General features: G+C 44.8%; 1 protein-coding gene and 1 pseudogene across 8 annotated transcripts in view; one reads left to right on the forward strand and one right to left on the reverse strand.

Annotated features, from left to right (window-relative positions):
- POU6F2 (POU class 6 homeobox 2) overlaps positions 1-17,052 on the reverse strand; it is a 493,870-nt gene that overhangs the window by 110,095 nt on the left and 366,723 nt on the right. For all 8 annotated transcript variants that reach the window (XM_078442582.2, XM_081795022.1, XM_081795021.1 and 5 more), the window contains exon 5: positions 16,480-16,829. In XM_078442582.2, coding sequence (XP_078298708.2) covers positions 16,480-16,829 — 350 coding nt within the window. The remainder of the gene's footprint in view (positions 1-16,479; positions 16,830-17,052) is intronic.
- LOC144613785 (small ribosomal subunit protein eS8 pseudogene) lies at positions 1,088-1,702 on the forward strand (annotated as a pseudogene).

Consider the following 17,052-nt stretch of genomic DNA (forward strand, 5'->3'; position numbering starts at 1 on the left):
AGCCTGCCCAGCCAAGTTGTAAACGACTCACCATTTTGAAGTCGTACAATCGCTGGGATAAGAGAATGTTTCTCGTTTACCTCCCCACTCACCGTCCCCACCCCACCCCCCTCCATTTGTTTGGTGCCTGATTTGTTTCTAGTAGCAGCAGGGAGGTCAGAGCAAGCCAAGAAAATGAATGGAATCAGCCTCCTGCCGGGCCGCCTGGAGCGGGCGGGTGTTACGGATCAGCGTAAAGCCAGCTCCCTTTCCCGGGCCGGGCCGATGTAACTCACTGGAGTGGCAAATTACATCAGACCTACAGCTGTAACCCGACATTATGATTAATTTGATCAGTAATTTCTCCTGTTTTTCATTTTAATCGGTGTGACTATTCTACTGTGGCAGGTCTTTCAGATCTAATTAAGATAAATTTCCGAGTAAAAGACTTGGCAGACTTTCCGAGTCAAATCCGGGCATCAAGTGTGAGGACCTGAAGCCCCAGTCAATCACCTTCGGGGAGGGCCGGGCGCTGCACCCGGCAATCAGCCATTCACACTTAAGCAAATTCATAATCTCCGGCACTGCTTAGTCATTCTCTCGGAAACGTCCCAGGCAGAAAAGGCAAGAAAGGAAAACCCCAGACAATGTCATTTCTGCCCCTGTGCTCACACTTTGCTGATCTGTCCAAACTACACGGATAACCCTATAAGTGGACACTTTACAGAATCCCTGAGTGGGTGTTTCTAAAAATTTTTTTTAAATAAATACGTGCCTGTGTGTATATATAACCAATAAACACAACTATACATACACGCAAGTATGGAGCACACATACATGTAACTATGAAGATTAAGAATTTTTTTTTAACGTTTGTTGTTGACAGAGTGTGAGCTGGGGAGAGTTAAGAGAGAGAGGGAGACACAGAATCCGAAGCAGGCTCCAGGCTCTGAGCTGTCAGTACAGAGCCCAACGCAGGGCTTGAACTCATGGACCCGGATATCATGACCTAAGCAGAAGTTGGACTCTTAACTGACTGAGCCACCCAGGCGCCCCATGAAGATTTAAAGTCTACATCACAGCTTTTTTGCAGCGGGCACCGCAAGCGATGGGCATCTCTCAGGACAACTGGCCTGAGTGCCACAAGATGGGGTTGAGAGAAAGCCCCGCCACAAGAAGCAGAAGTATGAGCTGGGAAGCCCCCCCCCCCCCCCCCCGCCCACCAATAAGATTGTCCCCCTTCTCCCCACCGGCATACACACAGTCTGCATTCAGGGAGGCAATAAGAAGTCCCCTGGCTTGAGGCTGGGTGTGGGGGACTTACTTCTCCAGGGGCTCTGAATGTTGTACATGCAAAACAAGCATTACTGAGGTTGTCTATGATGCATCCAACAATGAACTGGTCTACACAAAGACCGGGGCAAAGAACTGGATCGTGCTCATCGACAGCACACGGTACCGACAGTGGGATGAGTCCCACTATGCACTGCCCCTGGGCCGCAAGAAGGGGGCCAAGCTGACTCCCTAGGAGGAAGAGATTTTACAAGAAACGATCAAAGAAAATTCAGAAGAAATATGATGACAGGAAAAAGAATGCCCAAATCAGCATCTTCTGGAGGTCCAGTCCCAGCAGGGCAAGCTGCTCCCATGCATGGCTTCAAGACCAGGCCAGCATGGCCGAGCAGATGGCTCTGTGCTAGGGGGCAAGGAGCTAGAGTTCTGAGGAAAATAAAAAAAAAAAAAAGTTACATAATACACATACAGTCCAACCCCTTTAATGCAAACACACATCCATCCACATATTGGACTTGGGTTGATGGGGGTTAAGACCTTATTTTCCCAATTTGTTTTCTTTTAGGTCAATCCATGATGGATCCTAAGCCTGGTGACTGATATGGGTACAAGTTCTGTTGGGTTTCTCCTGTCCTTTGAAGATGAAGATGTGAATGAGATTATTTTTTCCTAAAGCCTTATGATCATAAAGACCTGCCTGTCCAATCTGTTACAGGCAGACATTAGGCGAGTGTTAAGGATTTGCCTGGGTTACTGGGTCTACACACCCACTTACCTACGGGATACACGAAACAACATGCCAAGAACCTTAAAGGGGTGGATGTTCTTGAAGACATTTCTTGCATTTTATATAGAATACATTGCTTCACAATGATGGCACTGATCCCAATTATCACAAAGCAAATTCTCCATTCGAACAGGAATGGCCACTTTGGAAAGCAGATGTGACTGGAGAGAAGATGCTTAATATAAATGTCACTTTTTTTTTTTTTTGAGGGAGAGAGAGAGAGAGAGACCATGCACTAAAGCAGGGGAGAAGGGGCCAGGGTGGTAGGGGGAGGTGGGGAGAAAGAGAGATACAGAGAGAGAATCTTTTTTTAATTTTTTTTATTTTTTTAATGTTTATTTTTGAGAGACAGAGACAGAGCATGAGTGGAGAGGGGCAGAGAGAGAAGGAGACACAGAATCTGAAGCAGGCTCCAGGCTCTGAGCTGTGGGCACAGAGCCTGACGTGGGGATCGAACTCACAAGCCATGAGATTATGACCTGAGCTGAAGTCGGACGCTTAACCGACTGAGCCACCCAGGCATCCCAGAGAGAGAGAGAATCTTAAGCAGGCTCCACAGTCAGCGTGGAGCCCAATGTGGGGCTCAATCCCCCGACCCTGGGATCATGGCTTGAGCCAAAATCAAGAGTTGGACGCTCAAGCAACTGAGCCACCCAGGTGCCCCTGCGAATGTCATTTTGTAGCCAGCTCTCACACTTCTGATAAAGAGGGTAGAGGACTTCTACAAACCACACTAGGATCTTCCGGCAGGTAAAAAGAATGACATTCTAATTCTGTATGGACTCTACACTTGGAGGATGATTTTGCTACCGTTTTATGTGTATCTCGGCTTTTGCTCCTGAAAAAGCGTCTTGAAATGATGGTGTAAGAGAAGACTCCCCCCGCCCCCCCACACACAACGGAAGCAGACAGTGTCAACTGTGCTTCCATGGCTGTACAACAGACAATGGAAACGCAGGACGGTGTGATCTTCATAGTCACATAGCCAGGCGATGTTGGGCCTAAAACCTGGAACGACACTCCCTGACTTCTCTGATTTCTCAGTGGTCACAGACCATTCAATCTCTTTGAGTTTCAGTTGGGTACAAACAGTTCCACAAAACTGGTATATTTACCAAATAAAGAGAAGAATGTATGGCCCCATCCTCCCCTGTAACTGCAGAGTTTCTTGTTCTTGAGCAATGATAAGACTGAAACTTAAATCGGGAGCTACAAGAAAGACCAGACAGGGGACAGTGAGAGTCTTTCTTCCAACTGTGCAATTTACCTCCGTTTTCATCTGCAAGGAAGAAATCGTTCCGTGATTTAAATGAGATCTCTTTAAACAGAGGAAAATCCCATAATGAAAAAAAGACTAAAAAGAGGCAGATTTAGCACAGTAGACAAGGTGTTATGGCAGATAGACCTTGGTTTGCATCGTGCCTCTTAGAGGTCCTTACCTGTAACTTTCTGACCCATGAAGTGAGCTATTGGGACATCTAAGGTTTGTTGAGCTTTGGACCATACCTGGAAGCTCATTAGAAATGCAGAATCTGGAGTCGGCTTTCTACCCCAGAGCTCCTGAATTGGAATGTAAATTTATCAAGATCCCAGGGGGCTTCATATGCAAATAAAAGCTTGAGAAGCCCAGGTATAGACTGGATAAGACGCCATCTAGCATCAGACTGGGCATCTCATAAACTCTTATTTGCAGAGGGCGTTAAAAGATTATTTATTTCTCCTATTCTATCTTGAGTGTCAGAGGTGAATCACAAGGTGTGAGATTTTTCTGCAAATACTGGCTAATGACCCACCTTCAGAGTCTGGAATAGGTTCCAGTGGATAACAAAGTACATTTATGGTTGTTTTCATTTCCTGGTGGGCTGTGAATCTGGGGAGGGGGAGGGCAGAAGTCACACCAGCTCAATCTTTTTAGAAACGAAGACCTAGTTTTATTATATTGTAGAATAAAAGTTAGCACCGCTCCTGCAACCAACACTGCATGTAAAAAGCGTTTTGTATAAATAAGAGGTAGGAATTTGCTCTTTTAGAAATGAATAATTGTGAGCCTATTTACAAGACAATAGGTAGTTATCCTCAACCCTGGCTCCACATTGGAACCACTTGGACAGCTTTAAAAAATGATGATAACCGTGACCCGCCCCACTAGAGTCCAATCTGAATCTTTGGGTGGGACCTCGGCCTTGGGATTTAAAAAGAAACTCTGCAGGTAATCCCAATGTGCAGTTGACGGTGAGAACCCTTGCCGTTGAGTTTGTAAATGTTCTCCTAAAAAAAGAACGCAAAGAGTTGATCAAAACGCAAAGAACTGAACAAAATGCAGTGTGGGCACGGCCGCAGCTGTTTGGAGAGGATGTGGCTTGGGTGAGCCAAGAAGAGGGCGGGAGGTCAGACAAGGCAGTGGGATAATGGGCCTCTGTGGCCCAGAAAATATTTGATTACATGGAGGCCTGCCTTTCTGGTATGAAGATACCTACTTTATCACTTAAGGATGTTCAGTAGCAATGAAAATGGTATGCAGATTGTGCCTTGAAGATGCTTAAAATGTATTCACTGAGCTATTTATACTCAGGGAGCTTGGAAAATACCCCATTTTTGCTTTCTGCCTCTAATAACTGTCTGCCTTGTCCAGGTTGTTTCCAAGGACCATTTGGTTTTAGCTCAAGATTGGTCAAATTGTTTCCATGAGGTGCAGAATGCCGGACGTGGTAATTACTGTAAGGACTGTTAATTTTTAGAACCTCCGACATACAAGATTATTTTCCCCCTGATTTACAACATACAAGTTTCCAAGACAACCAGACTCAGGGGAGTTTTCCTTGGGGGAAGTGAGAGGGTTTCTCTGAAATCTTCTCCTCTCTGAACCCTTCAGTGTTGCTTTGTTCTCTTTAAATGCCACATTCATAACCTCACAATGCAATGACACAGAGCTCAACTCGGGAAAGAGCGGCCAGCCTCAGGGAGGATATGGAGCCCAGCTGAGAAAAGAAGGAGATCCCTGACTTTACTTCTCTTTTATGACAGTGAAGTATCTTCTGGTGTAGAAAACTAAGTGGTGGCTGGCGCCAGGCTGATCCCAGTCAAACGACAGTTCAGACGAAATGTGTTGGGCTGGAAAGTTGCATTGATCAGAGCCCAACTGGGCCTTCAAATGACAGCCACTAGTTCCTAGAAGAGAGCTGTCAGCATCTACCTGCAGGGCACTCCCCCACCACTGTGGGGTTCATTCGTGGCCTCACAGGCATCCCCACTGAGTGGCCAAGGACTCGGAATTGTCCTTTCAATGGACAGCCACTCCAAAGAGCACCTGAAGCTTTGCCACGTGGATTCCTCTTACACACGAAAGAAAATTCTCTGGAACTGCCATTCTCAACATGGCGCCTTTCTCTGTCTTGTCTCTGTACTGAAGCCAGAATGCCCAATTTAGTTCTCGACAGTGGAGGATGAAGGAGAAAGAAAACACCAGTGCCTCTGAGGTATGCTCACTCTCTCTCTCTTTAAAATAGGAAATGAGAAAAGAGCCGGGGGAAACAAACCATAAGAGATTCTTAAAGATAGAGAACAAACTGAGGGTTGATGGAGGGAGGTGGGTGGGGGATGGGCTAGATGGGTGATGGGTATTAAGGAGGGCATTTGTCATGATGAGCACTGGGTGTTGTATGTAAGTGATGAATCACTGAATTCTACTCTTGAAACCAATATTGCACTGTATGTCAACTAGCTAGAATTTAAAAAAAAAATTGAGGGGCGCCTGGGTGGCTCAGTTGGTTAAAGCATCTGACTTCGGCTCAGGTCATGATCTTATGGTTCATGAATTCGAGCCCCATGTCAGGCTCTGTGCTGACAGCTTTGGATTCTATGTCTTTCTAACCCTCCCCCACTCCTGCTCTGTGTCTCTCTGTCTCTCAAAAATAAATAATAAACATTAAAATAAACAAACAACAATTTGAAAAGAAGAGAAAGAAAGAAAGAAAGAAAGAAAGGAAGGAAGGAAGGAAGGAAGGAAGGAAGGAAGGAAGGAAGAGAACGAGCCAGGATGGGAGCATTACTACTGAGAGAATGTCCCACAGACAGAGAGTTTCAGAATCTGGTGCTCTAGAGGCCTTACACCTGGCTTGCCATACAGATTTCAGACTGGCTTCACCTGTTTGGATTCCAACCACTCTTAAAATGCAGAGGCTGAGAATGAAGTCGTCAGGGTACTGACCACTGGAAACTTCTCAGTCAAGAGCCAGGAGGGCGGGAGTGTGGTGAGGAGGGTGCATATCCTCTCTGTCCTGTTGATTCCGTGGTGTTGCCAGGGGCCATGGGGGCCAGTGGTACCCTGTCACTTCTCTGTGCCTTGGTACAGTTCCAGGTGCAGTGATGTGTGAACAGGAGAAAGAATGGGCAGTGAAGAAGACGAAGAAGGGAGGCCCAGCTAAAGGAGAAGCCCCCCAAGACCTCAGCTGCCATGAGGGGCAAGCCAGCCAGACCTTCCCTTCATTTTTTGACCCAGGTGGTTTTTCTCATTGCCAACTGTAAGGACCATCCTTGCTTTCAGCTTTCCCTGCTCTTGCTTTGCTTTTGAGTGTTTTCTCCCCTCTTTCCCCATTTTTCTGTAATTTCTTTTCTCTACTGTCCAGTCCATGGGATTTGGTCTGTGGATTTTTGCAAGATGTTCCTTGCATAAGGAAATGCAAGGTTAATTTAGTTGTGTGGACGCTGTATTAAGTTAGAGAAGGGAGCCATAGAGCAGTGGTTGCTGAGGGATTTTCCATGGGATATTAATTTGTGTTATGTGAAAAAAAAAGGTTCAGTGGTTACGTAAGTTTGAGAATTTCTTGGTTAGATAATGTTGACTAGACATCTCTACTGTGGGATGTATTTTAACTTTCAGTGTCCTGCTATTCATTGAGAAGTATTTAGGACTGGCATACGGTATGGTCCCTATCTATCTATGTATCTATCTGACCTACCATGAAATCTATTTTCAATGCAATTTCTTTGGCCTGGTGTTTTATGAAAGGCACTTCGGGAAATGTTGCCTTCAAAAATGTTGGCAGCCAAATAAGGAAATGAGAATATATAGCTCAACAACGACCCAAACGAACATTGCAGAGGCAGAACAATATAAACGGAGAATGCTCTGAAGTCTGACAGTAATGGTGAGGAAGTTCCTTCAGCTTTCTGACAGTCTCTTTGCCCTGCATTTGAACGAAGATAATTTTTGCCTCTTCTGGGCTATTGTGAGGAGGAAATGAGAGGCTGAAGTACTCAGAGAGTATAAGATACACGGATACAGTCGATAAATGATAATCGTCATTCCATGAGACCAAAGCATGAAATCATGTCTCTAAAATGCACTTTGTAAATTTCCAAACATACTGCATATATTGGTCACATACTATCAGGAGTCTTTCTTGAGTGTTGTGTATGTGTTGTGGGTTATGTTATTGTACATACATAGCTCTTTCTTTCTGTGTAATCCAAACCACCTTATTTGTATTATTTCATAAATAGAATGTGGAGCCAGAAAAGACTTTAAGATCATCTAATACAAATTTTTCATATAGTAAGTGACACAACTGAGTCCCAGAGATTAGGTGATTGTGCAAGGTCACGCAGCCAGTTAGTGGCAGAACCGGGATCACCAAGATTCTTCCTGTTCACCCACACACTGAAACCCACAACTTCGGGAATTTAGAAGGAAAAAAAAAAGTTTTGGTTCCTAATAACATTGATGGAGAATCTGAGGTTCTGCGGGTTGAAGTGAGAATTCTTTAAGATTACACAAGCACTTTGCTACAGTTCTCTTTCTTCCTGCTCCCCTGCATGCAGGCTTGCCCTTGCTGCAGGTGTCCCCGCTTCCGTCTGCTGTGTCCCCCTCCTCAGAAGTCCCCCTCACCTCTCTGACTCAACTCTGCAAAACTTGTGTGTAATTATGAGCCTCATTCTAGCTTCTGTGGCTTTTTCCGTAGTGTACAGTGTGCAATGTTATTGTGTACATGTGCACTTTTATATTCCTGTGACTATTTGCTTTCTGTTCAACTTTGAGTGGGTCTGTTGAGTCTCCTGTTTCCCTTGGATGATAATGTCTGTAGACAAAAAAGGAAGAAAGGCAGGCAGGATTCTGGTATTTTTTGAGTGCCAGCTAACTGTCAGGAAGTGAATTAGATCCTCTCATGGAAACCATCTCATTTAGTCCCCATATCATCCCTCCAGCCAATGAGGAAATCGATGGGCTGACCTCACCCAAGTGCTCAGCAGAGCCAGCATTTATTCAAGTTCAAGTCTGTTTGCTTCTAAAGACCATGCTCTCTCTATGGCCCCACATTGCTCTGCAGACCTTTCCTGGGGCTACCATGCACACCACAGGTGCTTGATAAATGTTTGCAGATAATGACAGAAGTGCTTTCTTTACAACCCAGAGAACCTTCACTTGCAGGTCTATCCTGTGGAAGTCAATTTAAAAGCCCGTGGAAAATGTATCCCAAACCTGTGGGAAATGAATTGGGGCTAAAATATGAGGAATAACGCTTGATCATGCAAGCCCAAGAATACTGCATTAACACAAATACCAGCTGTTATTTTGCTCATTCAGAACGAAGTGCCAGCCAGCACATTCGGCACGTCTCAAATTGCCACTAAAGCCTGCATCTATGCACATGGAGGCAAAATTCTTTCATAACTATTCTGAACTAGACTTTGAGATTCACTTATGAGTCACATCCGACAGAGGGTGATGCGACTGGACGTTGTGTGTGGCTCCAGTCTCACTGCTGAGCGCAGGGCAGACAAGCCTCAGATCCGCCCACTGTCATGATCGGAAAGGCGCTGCTTTCCTTGGGGGGAGTTACGGCTTGCCACATTCAAATGCAGCAATAATCTCCCCACCCCGCTTTGAGTCTGGCACCCTTCCTATCTGTCGCTACTTGACGTGAGCTTCCATAGTCAGTGGGGTGAACACGCTGCCTGCTTTGTTAAGCCCTTTTCTACATGATTTGACTAATCTACCCAGCAGTAACAGAAATGGTAAATCTAGACAATGACAAAGAAGCACTGCAGTATATAAGTATATTCTTGGTAAACTAATTTTCCCCCTGCCACTCTCAAAGCAATATAAACTTTGTTGTTCCTCCCGGATCTCGAATGCTTGTAATAAATTCTTTGAAATGTCAGTAATGTTGAACTGAGGTTTTTGTTTTTTTTTTTTTAAGGAGATTTTCTTTCTTTCATAAAAGGAAAAATTGTCCCTTGCAGAGAATGTGGATAAGTATGTTTTGTTTATTTTATTCAGTGCTGAGTACGGTTGGGTAAAGGGACTCCCATTTCCCACCCAAACTCTTGCTGAATGGATGAACGATGCATGGAACCCTCAATTTACCAGACGATGGGATACACAGAAATAAATTCGTACTGTTTCATATCTGCGGTATAATCAACAGCTGCTTAACATACTTATAACACACAAAGCCTTTCCGTCAGTATGTTGTATTTAATCTCCATGATAATTCTCTGGGTTTAGATGGGTTTTGTCCTCCATAATAATTAATTTTCTTTCGGTTCTTTAGCCTGAGAGGAAGTCTTATGCACAACTGTGTGGACTCTTCCCATTTTTGAAAGGTCCTCACAGCCTGAGTTGCTCTAGGAGGATGCTGCCTACACAGTGATATTTCCACCATTTTTACCAAACTTACTGGATTTCATAAAACCATAAATCAGTTGGGTGAAAAATGTCAGCCAAACCAATTATTGACTGTCAACACTTTTCAATTCAATCACAATGATCGGTTTATTAGATCCATGCATACGCAGTTTGGTAAGCCCCAATCCACTGTAAAACACACGCTTGCTTTTGGATTGTGCAAAATTTGATGCCATTTTCAAGTTCAACTAGAAAACGGCATCCAAGACCTGAATGGAATTTACAGTGGACAGAATGCCACCAGCCTTGGAAAATATCTGCCAGCTCAACCCAAACGGTGAGGGTTAAAGTTGAGGGATGTGAGACACTCAGCTCAGGCACAACGTTTAAGGATTTGCTTCAAAACACAGTAATCAAGATGAATAATGTGATATTAAGAATTTTTTTTAACTTATTTTTTTTTTTACTTGTTTATTTTTGAGAGAGAGACAGAGACACAGTGTGAGTGGGGGAGGGGCAGAGAGGGAAGCCAACACCGAATCTGAATCAGGCTCCAGGCTTGGAGTGGCAGCATAGAGCCTGACACAGGGCTCGAACTCATGAACTGCGAGATCATGACCCGAGCTGAGGTTGAGGTTGGATGCTCCACTGACTGAGCCACCCAGGCGCCCCTAATGTGATATTTTAAAAGAATCAAAACGAATGTGGAAAATTCATGATCCACAAAATCAGCATTACTGACTTTTTCCTCTTGCCTCAGACTCCAATACGACTCGAGACTGTTACTGATCCTGTATCTAAAAAATTGATGTTCAGTTCATCTTGGATTTGGGCATTCATTTTGATTTTTTGAAACACTGCACTAAAATATTATCTATCTTGACAATTGCCTTTTGGGGGGCGGCTTGAATCTTGCATCTGAGTGCCTCCCTTGCCTCACCCTAGTCTTGGTCCAGGTTAGGAGAATTCTACAGTGATTCAGCCCCGTGTAGGCGCGAAGATGTCTGAGTTCTTTTAGAATCACCAAGGCCACAAAGGGATTATGAAGTGAATGTGCCTGCAAAGGGTAGCAGAATATGCCACCCCCAAACGTGTCACTTCGGCATGAGGATTATTTCAAGCCGAAGGCAACTAAAAACAGGTAGATATAAGAAAAGCTCTCTGACATTCCCTATTTGCCAAAAGCAGGGCATAAATGTGTAAAGACGTGCCCCGCCCCTCCCTCTCTACCGGGAAGGATGGCAGTTGATGACTGGGAACAACCGGAGAGCCTTTTCAGCAATCGAGGAATCTGTATAACAGATCTTGCTGAAACCAGCCCATACCGCTGGGCAATTCGTCACATATTTGCTTTCTCACAACTTGCCATCCCTGGAACTTCCATGTCCTTCTCCTTTGTCTTGTCCCTTCTCTACGAATGTGTTGTTCTTTTGTGAAAACGCTACCCACCGCTACGTAAACCCCAGTTCTAACCACCCCCTTTGAGTTGCACATCACTGAGTGCTCCCAAGGGTGACGCCCATGCTAATAAGCTCCTGTTTGGTTTTCTCCTGTGAGTCTGTCGTTTGTGAGTCTAGTTTATGGGCCCAGACTGAGAACCTGGGATGAGCAGAGAGGACAAAGATTGTTTCTGTCCTCTGCACCGGCATGGGTCACCCAACCCAGTTTCAGAGGTTTGTGATATAAAACTGCAAATAGAATAGAAGGAGCTCGAGAGAGTGTCTAATTTTACCCCCTCGCTTTATAGATGAAAAAACTTAGACTCACAAAGTTTTAACTCATTCCAGGTTAAATGAAGACTAACTGCTGGGGGGAAAGGAGGTTGGCCCAGGGTGCTGAGCCCCTCTCCCTCCATCCCTCCCTCCCTCCCTTTTCCTTCCTTCCTTCCTTCCTTCCTTCCTTCCCTCCTCCCTCTCTTTCTTTCTTTCTTTCTTTCTTTCTTTCTTTCTTTCTTCTTCCTTTCTTCCTTTTTCTTCCTTCCTTCTTTTCTTTTTTTCTTTTTTCTTTCTTTCTCTTCCTTCCTTCCTTCCTTTCTTTTTTAAAGTTTTTATTTTAATTCCAGTTAGTTAACATGCAGTGTTACATTGAGCCTTTCTATAGGAAGAAGCCATTGGAGATCAATTTGCTTTCAAAGGATGAAAGTCATGTGCCTCTAACTGCTTCTCAAGGGGTTGGGCTCTTTGGTGATAATATACCACCCTCTATCACTCACACACTTTGGAACTTAGCGTTGAAAGTTTTGTGGGAAAACGTCCCACATGAGAAGATCAGGAGGCTGTGTCCACTGCATAGCAGAGGTGGAATGGATGCAGTTTTACTCCTGGGTGCCTGAGTGGTAACAAGACCTTTCCCTTAGCAAATGCACGTGGTCGAGAGCAATTTTATACTATCTCTCGAGCAACTTCACCTCTGAGGAGGTGACCATGCCCCTCATTCCTCAACAAGCATAGATAACTTTCCCTCCCCTAACTGCTTCCATGGATTTCTCTCTCCCTCTGTTATTTATTAAAATGTGCAATACAACAAGAAAGGGAAAAGATTATCCTGCCTCCTGCCATGCAAGACGACATGCAGAAGGCCAAGGTTAAATGCAGCATTTGGTTTCGTAAGCTCCTCTAATGCATAGGTGTGGAAAAGCAATCTGGGACCACAGTTTACAGCGGTGACTCTCTGAGGATAAAAACTTGACTTTAATTTGGACTCTCTGGCTAAGATAAAATCTGCTTCTGCTATCATTATCCCACTTATGTGTGTCCCCACTTTCTTTCCACTCTGCCACCCAGCTGAGTGGGAAGAAATTAACCTGACCTTGAAGAATACTCACAGAATCTTCAGGACCACCGAGTTTTCAATAGCCAATACTATTCTACAGGCCTACCAACATTTCCATAGACTCCCAGGCCTGAAAAGGATCTTAAAAATTATATAGACCACACATTTAACAGACAAGGAAAACGCAGTCCAAAGAGCTAATGTGACTTGTCCAAAGTTGTCAGCTAGTTGGAGGAGGGTCAGAACGAGAGTAAGACCTCAAACCCTGGAGCCCCCCTATTCCCATGGCACTGTGACGAGGCTCCAACCACATCTGGCTTATCTCCAGATCACTGACGAAAGGGCATGAGCACATCAGGGCTTTTACACAACGTTTAGAATTTCCCTAGTGCAAATACAGACTCCCAAGGAACGGTCTCCAGAAAAGCCATCTCAAAGGTCACAGAAAGGAGGTATTTCACCATTCTTATGCTTACAGGGTCTTTATCCAGATCAAAATTATATGTTGAAATTAAAACCGTACATTGTTTTTTCTACCTAGGAATGATGAGACCCTATATTTTCCTCCCCAAAGTTGCTTCCATTTATGTTTCTGATCTGCTCCTGCCCAACCCATTCTGTATGTCTAGTTTCAGCTTCTGGCACAGCCCGGGGCCAATGGGTTAGGGCAAAGGTAAGAAGTATGGATTGATATTTATCCTGGAACCTAAGGATTAAATTCAACTCATAGGTGTGTTTTGTAAACCCAAGTCTGCTTTTCTTATTTATCCTGAGAAGTATAAATTCTCTCCTCATCCTTCCTGAGAATGAATTTGTGGGTGGGTAGCTCTCGAGTGCCCATGGAGATTCCAAAGACAGCCCTCCAGGGGCCAGCTCTGGTACCCACGCTAGACACCCAGCTCCCCTATAACCCTGAGCAACCAAAAATTAGTGCTCTGAAGTGACAATACTCAAGACTCCTATCTGTCTTGAAGCAACAACCTGGTTTTGTAAATGCAGTCAATTTCATGGAATTGAGTAAAAGGGTGGAAAACTTATATTGCAATAGTAGAGCAAAACTCGACCAGAACTATTTGGAGAGTTTCAGTCTAGAGTGATACAGCCTGCCAGCTCTCTTCACTTTTTTTTTTTTTTTTTAATTTTCATCTCGAGAAATGACCTCACCCAACTAGACTGACACAAGCCACTTACATTTATTATATTTTTCTGAAGATGTGACAGCCTCTGTACACTTGTAGAAATAATTATTATTCTCCGAAATTGTTTTTTAAACCTTCTGAATTCCTGGTTTTCCCTGACAACCTAAGTTGCCTAGTTCTAAACTGCTCTCTCGCAAGCAGAGTTTGAACAATGTAAAAGGACAAAGCCCACATGAAAACAAAGAATTGTAAAATAGAATTTAAAATGTCATATCTGATTTTAGTTGATCTTTGTTCTTTTAATCATCTTCAGACAAAAACACTTTACTCTGGTGCATAAAGATCATTACCTTTGAGAGTTAAATATCTTTGCAGTTCCTCTTAAAGTTTTCTTTTTAGAAAGTTCAAACATTTCATGTTCCACAAACTCAAAAACCCCTCAGTTAGTGTAGAAAGAAAACAGTATTTCAAAACCATGGAATTCTTCATTTTCTTTACACATGCCTATAGTAAAGGGGGGAAAAACCTTTTTCTTCTTAAAAATTAGTTCTCTATCTACTTGGCAATATTTTAAAATGTTTTACTATATCATTCCTTCAGTGGTCATGCATTAGATCCACAGAAGTTAAGAGTATTACCTTACCAATGTATTTGTTAAGTTTATGAGTTAAAACCCCAATAGGAAAGGGGCGCCTGGGTGGCTCAGTTGGTTGAGCGTCTGACTTCGGCTTAGGTCGTGATCTCACAGCTGGTGGGTTTGTCGGGCTCTGTGCTGACAGCTTGGAGCCTGGAGCCTGCTTCGGATTCTGCGTCTCCCTCTTGCTCTGTCCCTAACCCACACGCATTCTGTCTCCATCTCTCTCAAAAATAAATACACATTAAAAAAAATTTTTTTTAAACCCTAATAGCAAAAAAGAATATTCTCTCAAGGTTGTAAAGAAAGAAATGTGACTCTCAGCCTTCATTTCTTGCAAAAACAACACAAAACGCAACAGGTCCCCTGGATTTTCATAGGAAACCATTGAATGACTTCTGGAAGTTCTCCTGTTGGAATTTATTTCCATGAGGCTGATCGGTCACCTCATCCACAAGTCCTATCAACAGCCATTCAAATGGATTGTCTACATCTGACTTTCAGTGGCCAATAGAGATTTATAAGATATTGACACTGTTCAGAAAAGACTGATGTCCACAGAGCTCAAAGTGTCGCTCTACTGTAAGGAACACTGGACTGGATACAACAACTGGGGACTGAGCTAAGTAACTTCATCCCTCAGAGCAGCACAAGTTCTTTTCGTTGGTAATTTCTCCTATTTGGGTGCCTCACATAGAGGAAGTGTTTAATCATATGGTGTGTAGGTCCATCTAATTTAACTGCTCCTAAAAAGCATTAAACTCATTCTCTGGAATAATAGAGTTGAATTCCAAATGCTAAAAACATTAGGATGGCTGCAATCATGCATCTTGTAAGTTTGATTGTACCTATTTTCTCCGTAGGTGCCAAGTGCACACTTTAGATTTTTATAGCCTGCGTTCATGGCAGTCCCAGGTCAAAGGCATTATGTTGTCTCGCACTTGTAAGATTTAAAAAAAATACACATTCAAACCCGACTCAAAAGAACGTTCACCTTCCAAGCAACAACGACCCAAGTGCCGGGGAAAATGCAATTACTCATCTTACCTAAATGGTTTCATTTCCAGGAAAACTTGGGGCCACCATTGAGAATTCAAGTTCATAGCAACAAAGTTAGGGGACAACAAACAAAATCAGTTCTCAAATGCTAAGTTTAAATCCACTGGCCTCTCTGTGTGTCAAGCTAGTGTGGCCTTGCATACTTTGCTGTTGAGGACCTGGGGACTCATGGCTATTGTCCTTAGGTAGGGGAGGGTCGCCTGCCCCAGAGTCAAGGAGGGGGTTGAGTTGGCATTTGAAATGAGTGTATGGGCTGCTCACTTTGTTGGACTTTGTCACTGTATCACCAATGCACTAAATCATCTGTCATCTCACTGGGGAAAACATCACTATGTAAGTCAAAACCTGGGCTATTAATTTCTGGATCTGAGGTGTTGACACCACAGTCATTATATTCTGAAGCTAATTTATTTTAGAGGAATCTAAGTTAAGAATGGCTTTCTGAACTTTAAAGTTCTGTATTCCTGAATGATGGTCGATTAAGGATAAGCTCTGGTAGTTAGCCTGAATATCTATTTTTGATGCCCTGGGCCTCAAGGTAAAAAAAGTCAATGTATAGAAGCTTTATTACTTTATAAAGATGCAGATTTGTTGAGGCTGTCTGCATAATTTTAGAGAATTGTTAGTCCGTGGTTGGAATGGTTGGAATCTGGGACACAGACCAGGGGCTGAATTTCTTTACCCTCCTAACCCCAGAGAGTCTTTAGAAAAATAGAAACAAAAGAGCACAAAGTACTTAAGGTAAGACACTGTTGTATTCATAATATAGAGAAATAACCACCATGCCTCATGGACAGGAGATGCAGTTCTCCACGGGGCTACAAAACTGTGCTGGTAATAATTTTAATTGGATGCTATCTTTGCTGCCTTCAGAAAGTATCATAAAATGGAATTATTACAGGCTACAAGTGCACTTACAGTGCCGGCCTCTCACAGGAGGAAACAGAACACATTTATCCATTGGAGGGCAACATCAATGGGCTTCTATTTGTTTCCTTTACATGCATCCCGAGCCGCCTGCTATTTGCTTCCTCTTCCCTACGTCTAGGAGATCAATTCGAATTAGGTGCTGCAGACCTGGGTGCTAAGTCTGACCGGCCCTCGGCCTGGGGGTGGGGGGCGGCGGGGGGACGGCGCGACCCCGAGGACAGGTCCCCCGGAGCTCACGGGGGCGGGGCGGGGAGCATACCTGCAGAGGATTGGGTGGCGTGAGCGGCGACGGAAGGCCATGTCCCGGAGACTGGCTGGCTTTCTGAGGGGGGCTCGCGCTCTGCTGAGTCGGAGACGGTTGGTTCTGGCTCGGGGGGTGGGGGTGGGGCTGAGGCTGCTGCTGGGGCTGAGCTGGCGGAGCCGGCGGCTGCTGGGAGGCGGGAGGCGGCTGCTGGGGCGGGGCGGGCTGGGGCTGCGGCTGCGGGGGCTGCGGGGGCGCCTGCGGGCCGGGCGGCGGGTGCTGGCCGGCGGGCGGCGGCGGCGGCGGCGGCGGCTGGAGCTGCTGGAGCTGCTGGAGCTGCTGGAGCTGGGAGTTCAGGGATGAGGTAGCTACAAGGAGAGAAAGGGAACGTGCAGGTGAAACACACTCGGCCGCGTCCCGCTGTGTCCCCGACCGCTTGCTCCGCGCGAGCTCGGAGTTGGCTCTCTCGCCCTCATCGCTCCGGTGCCGACCGGGGTTGTGGGGCGCCGGGAGGGAAGAGTCACTTCCTAGGGAAATTGTAAACTTTGGGGAGGACCAGCGTGTCACCCGTCCGGCGTTACTTTGCAGGGT

This window comes from Panthera onca, chromosome A2 (genome assembly GCF_046562875.1).
Source record: "Panthera onca isolate mPanOnc1 chromosome A2, mPanOnc1 haplotype 2, whole genome shotgun sequence".
NCBI classification, from domain to species: domain Eukaryota; kingdom Metazoa; phylum Chordata; class Mammalia; order Carnivora; family Felidae; genus Panthera; species Panthera onca.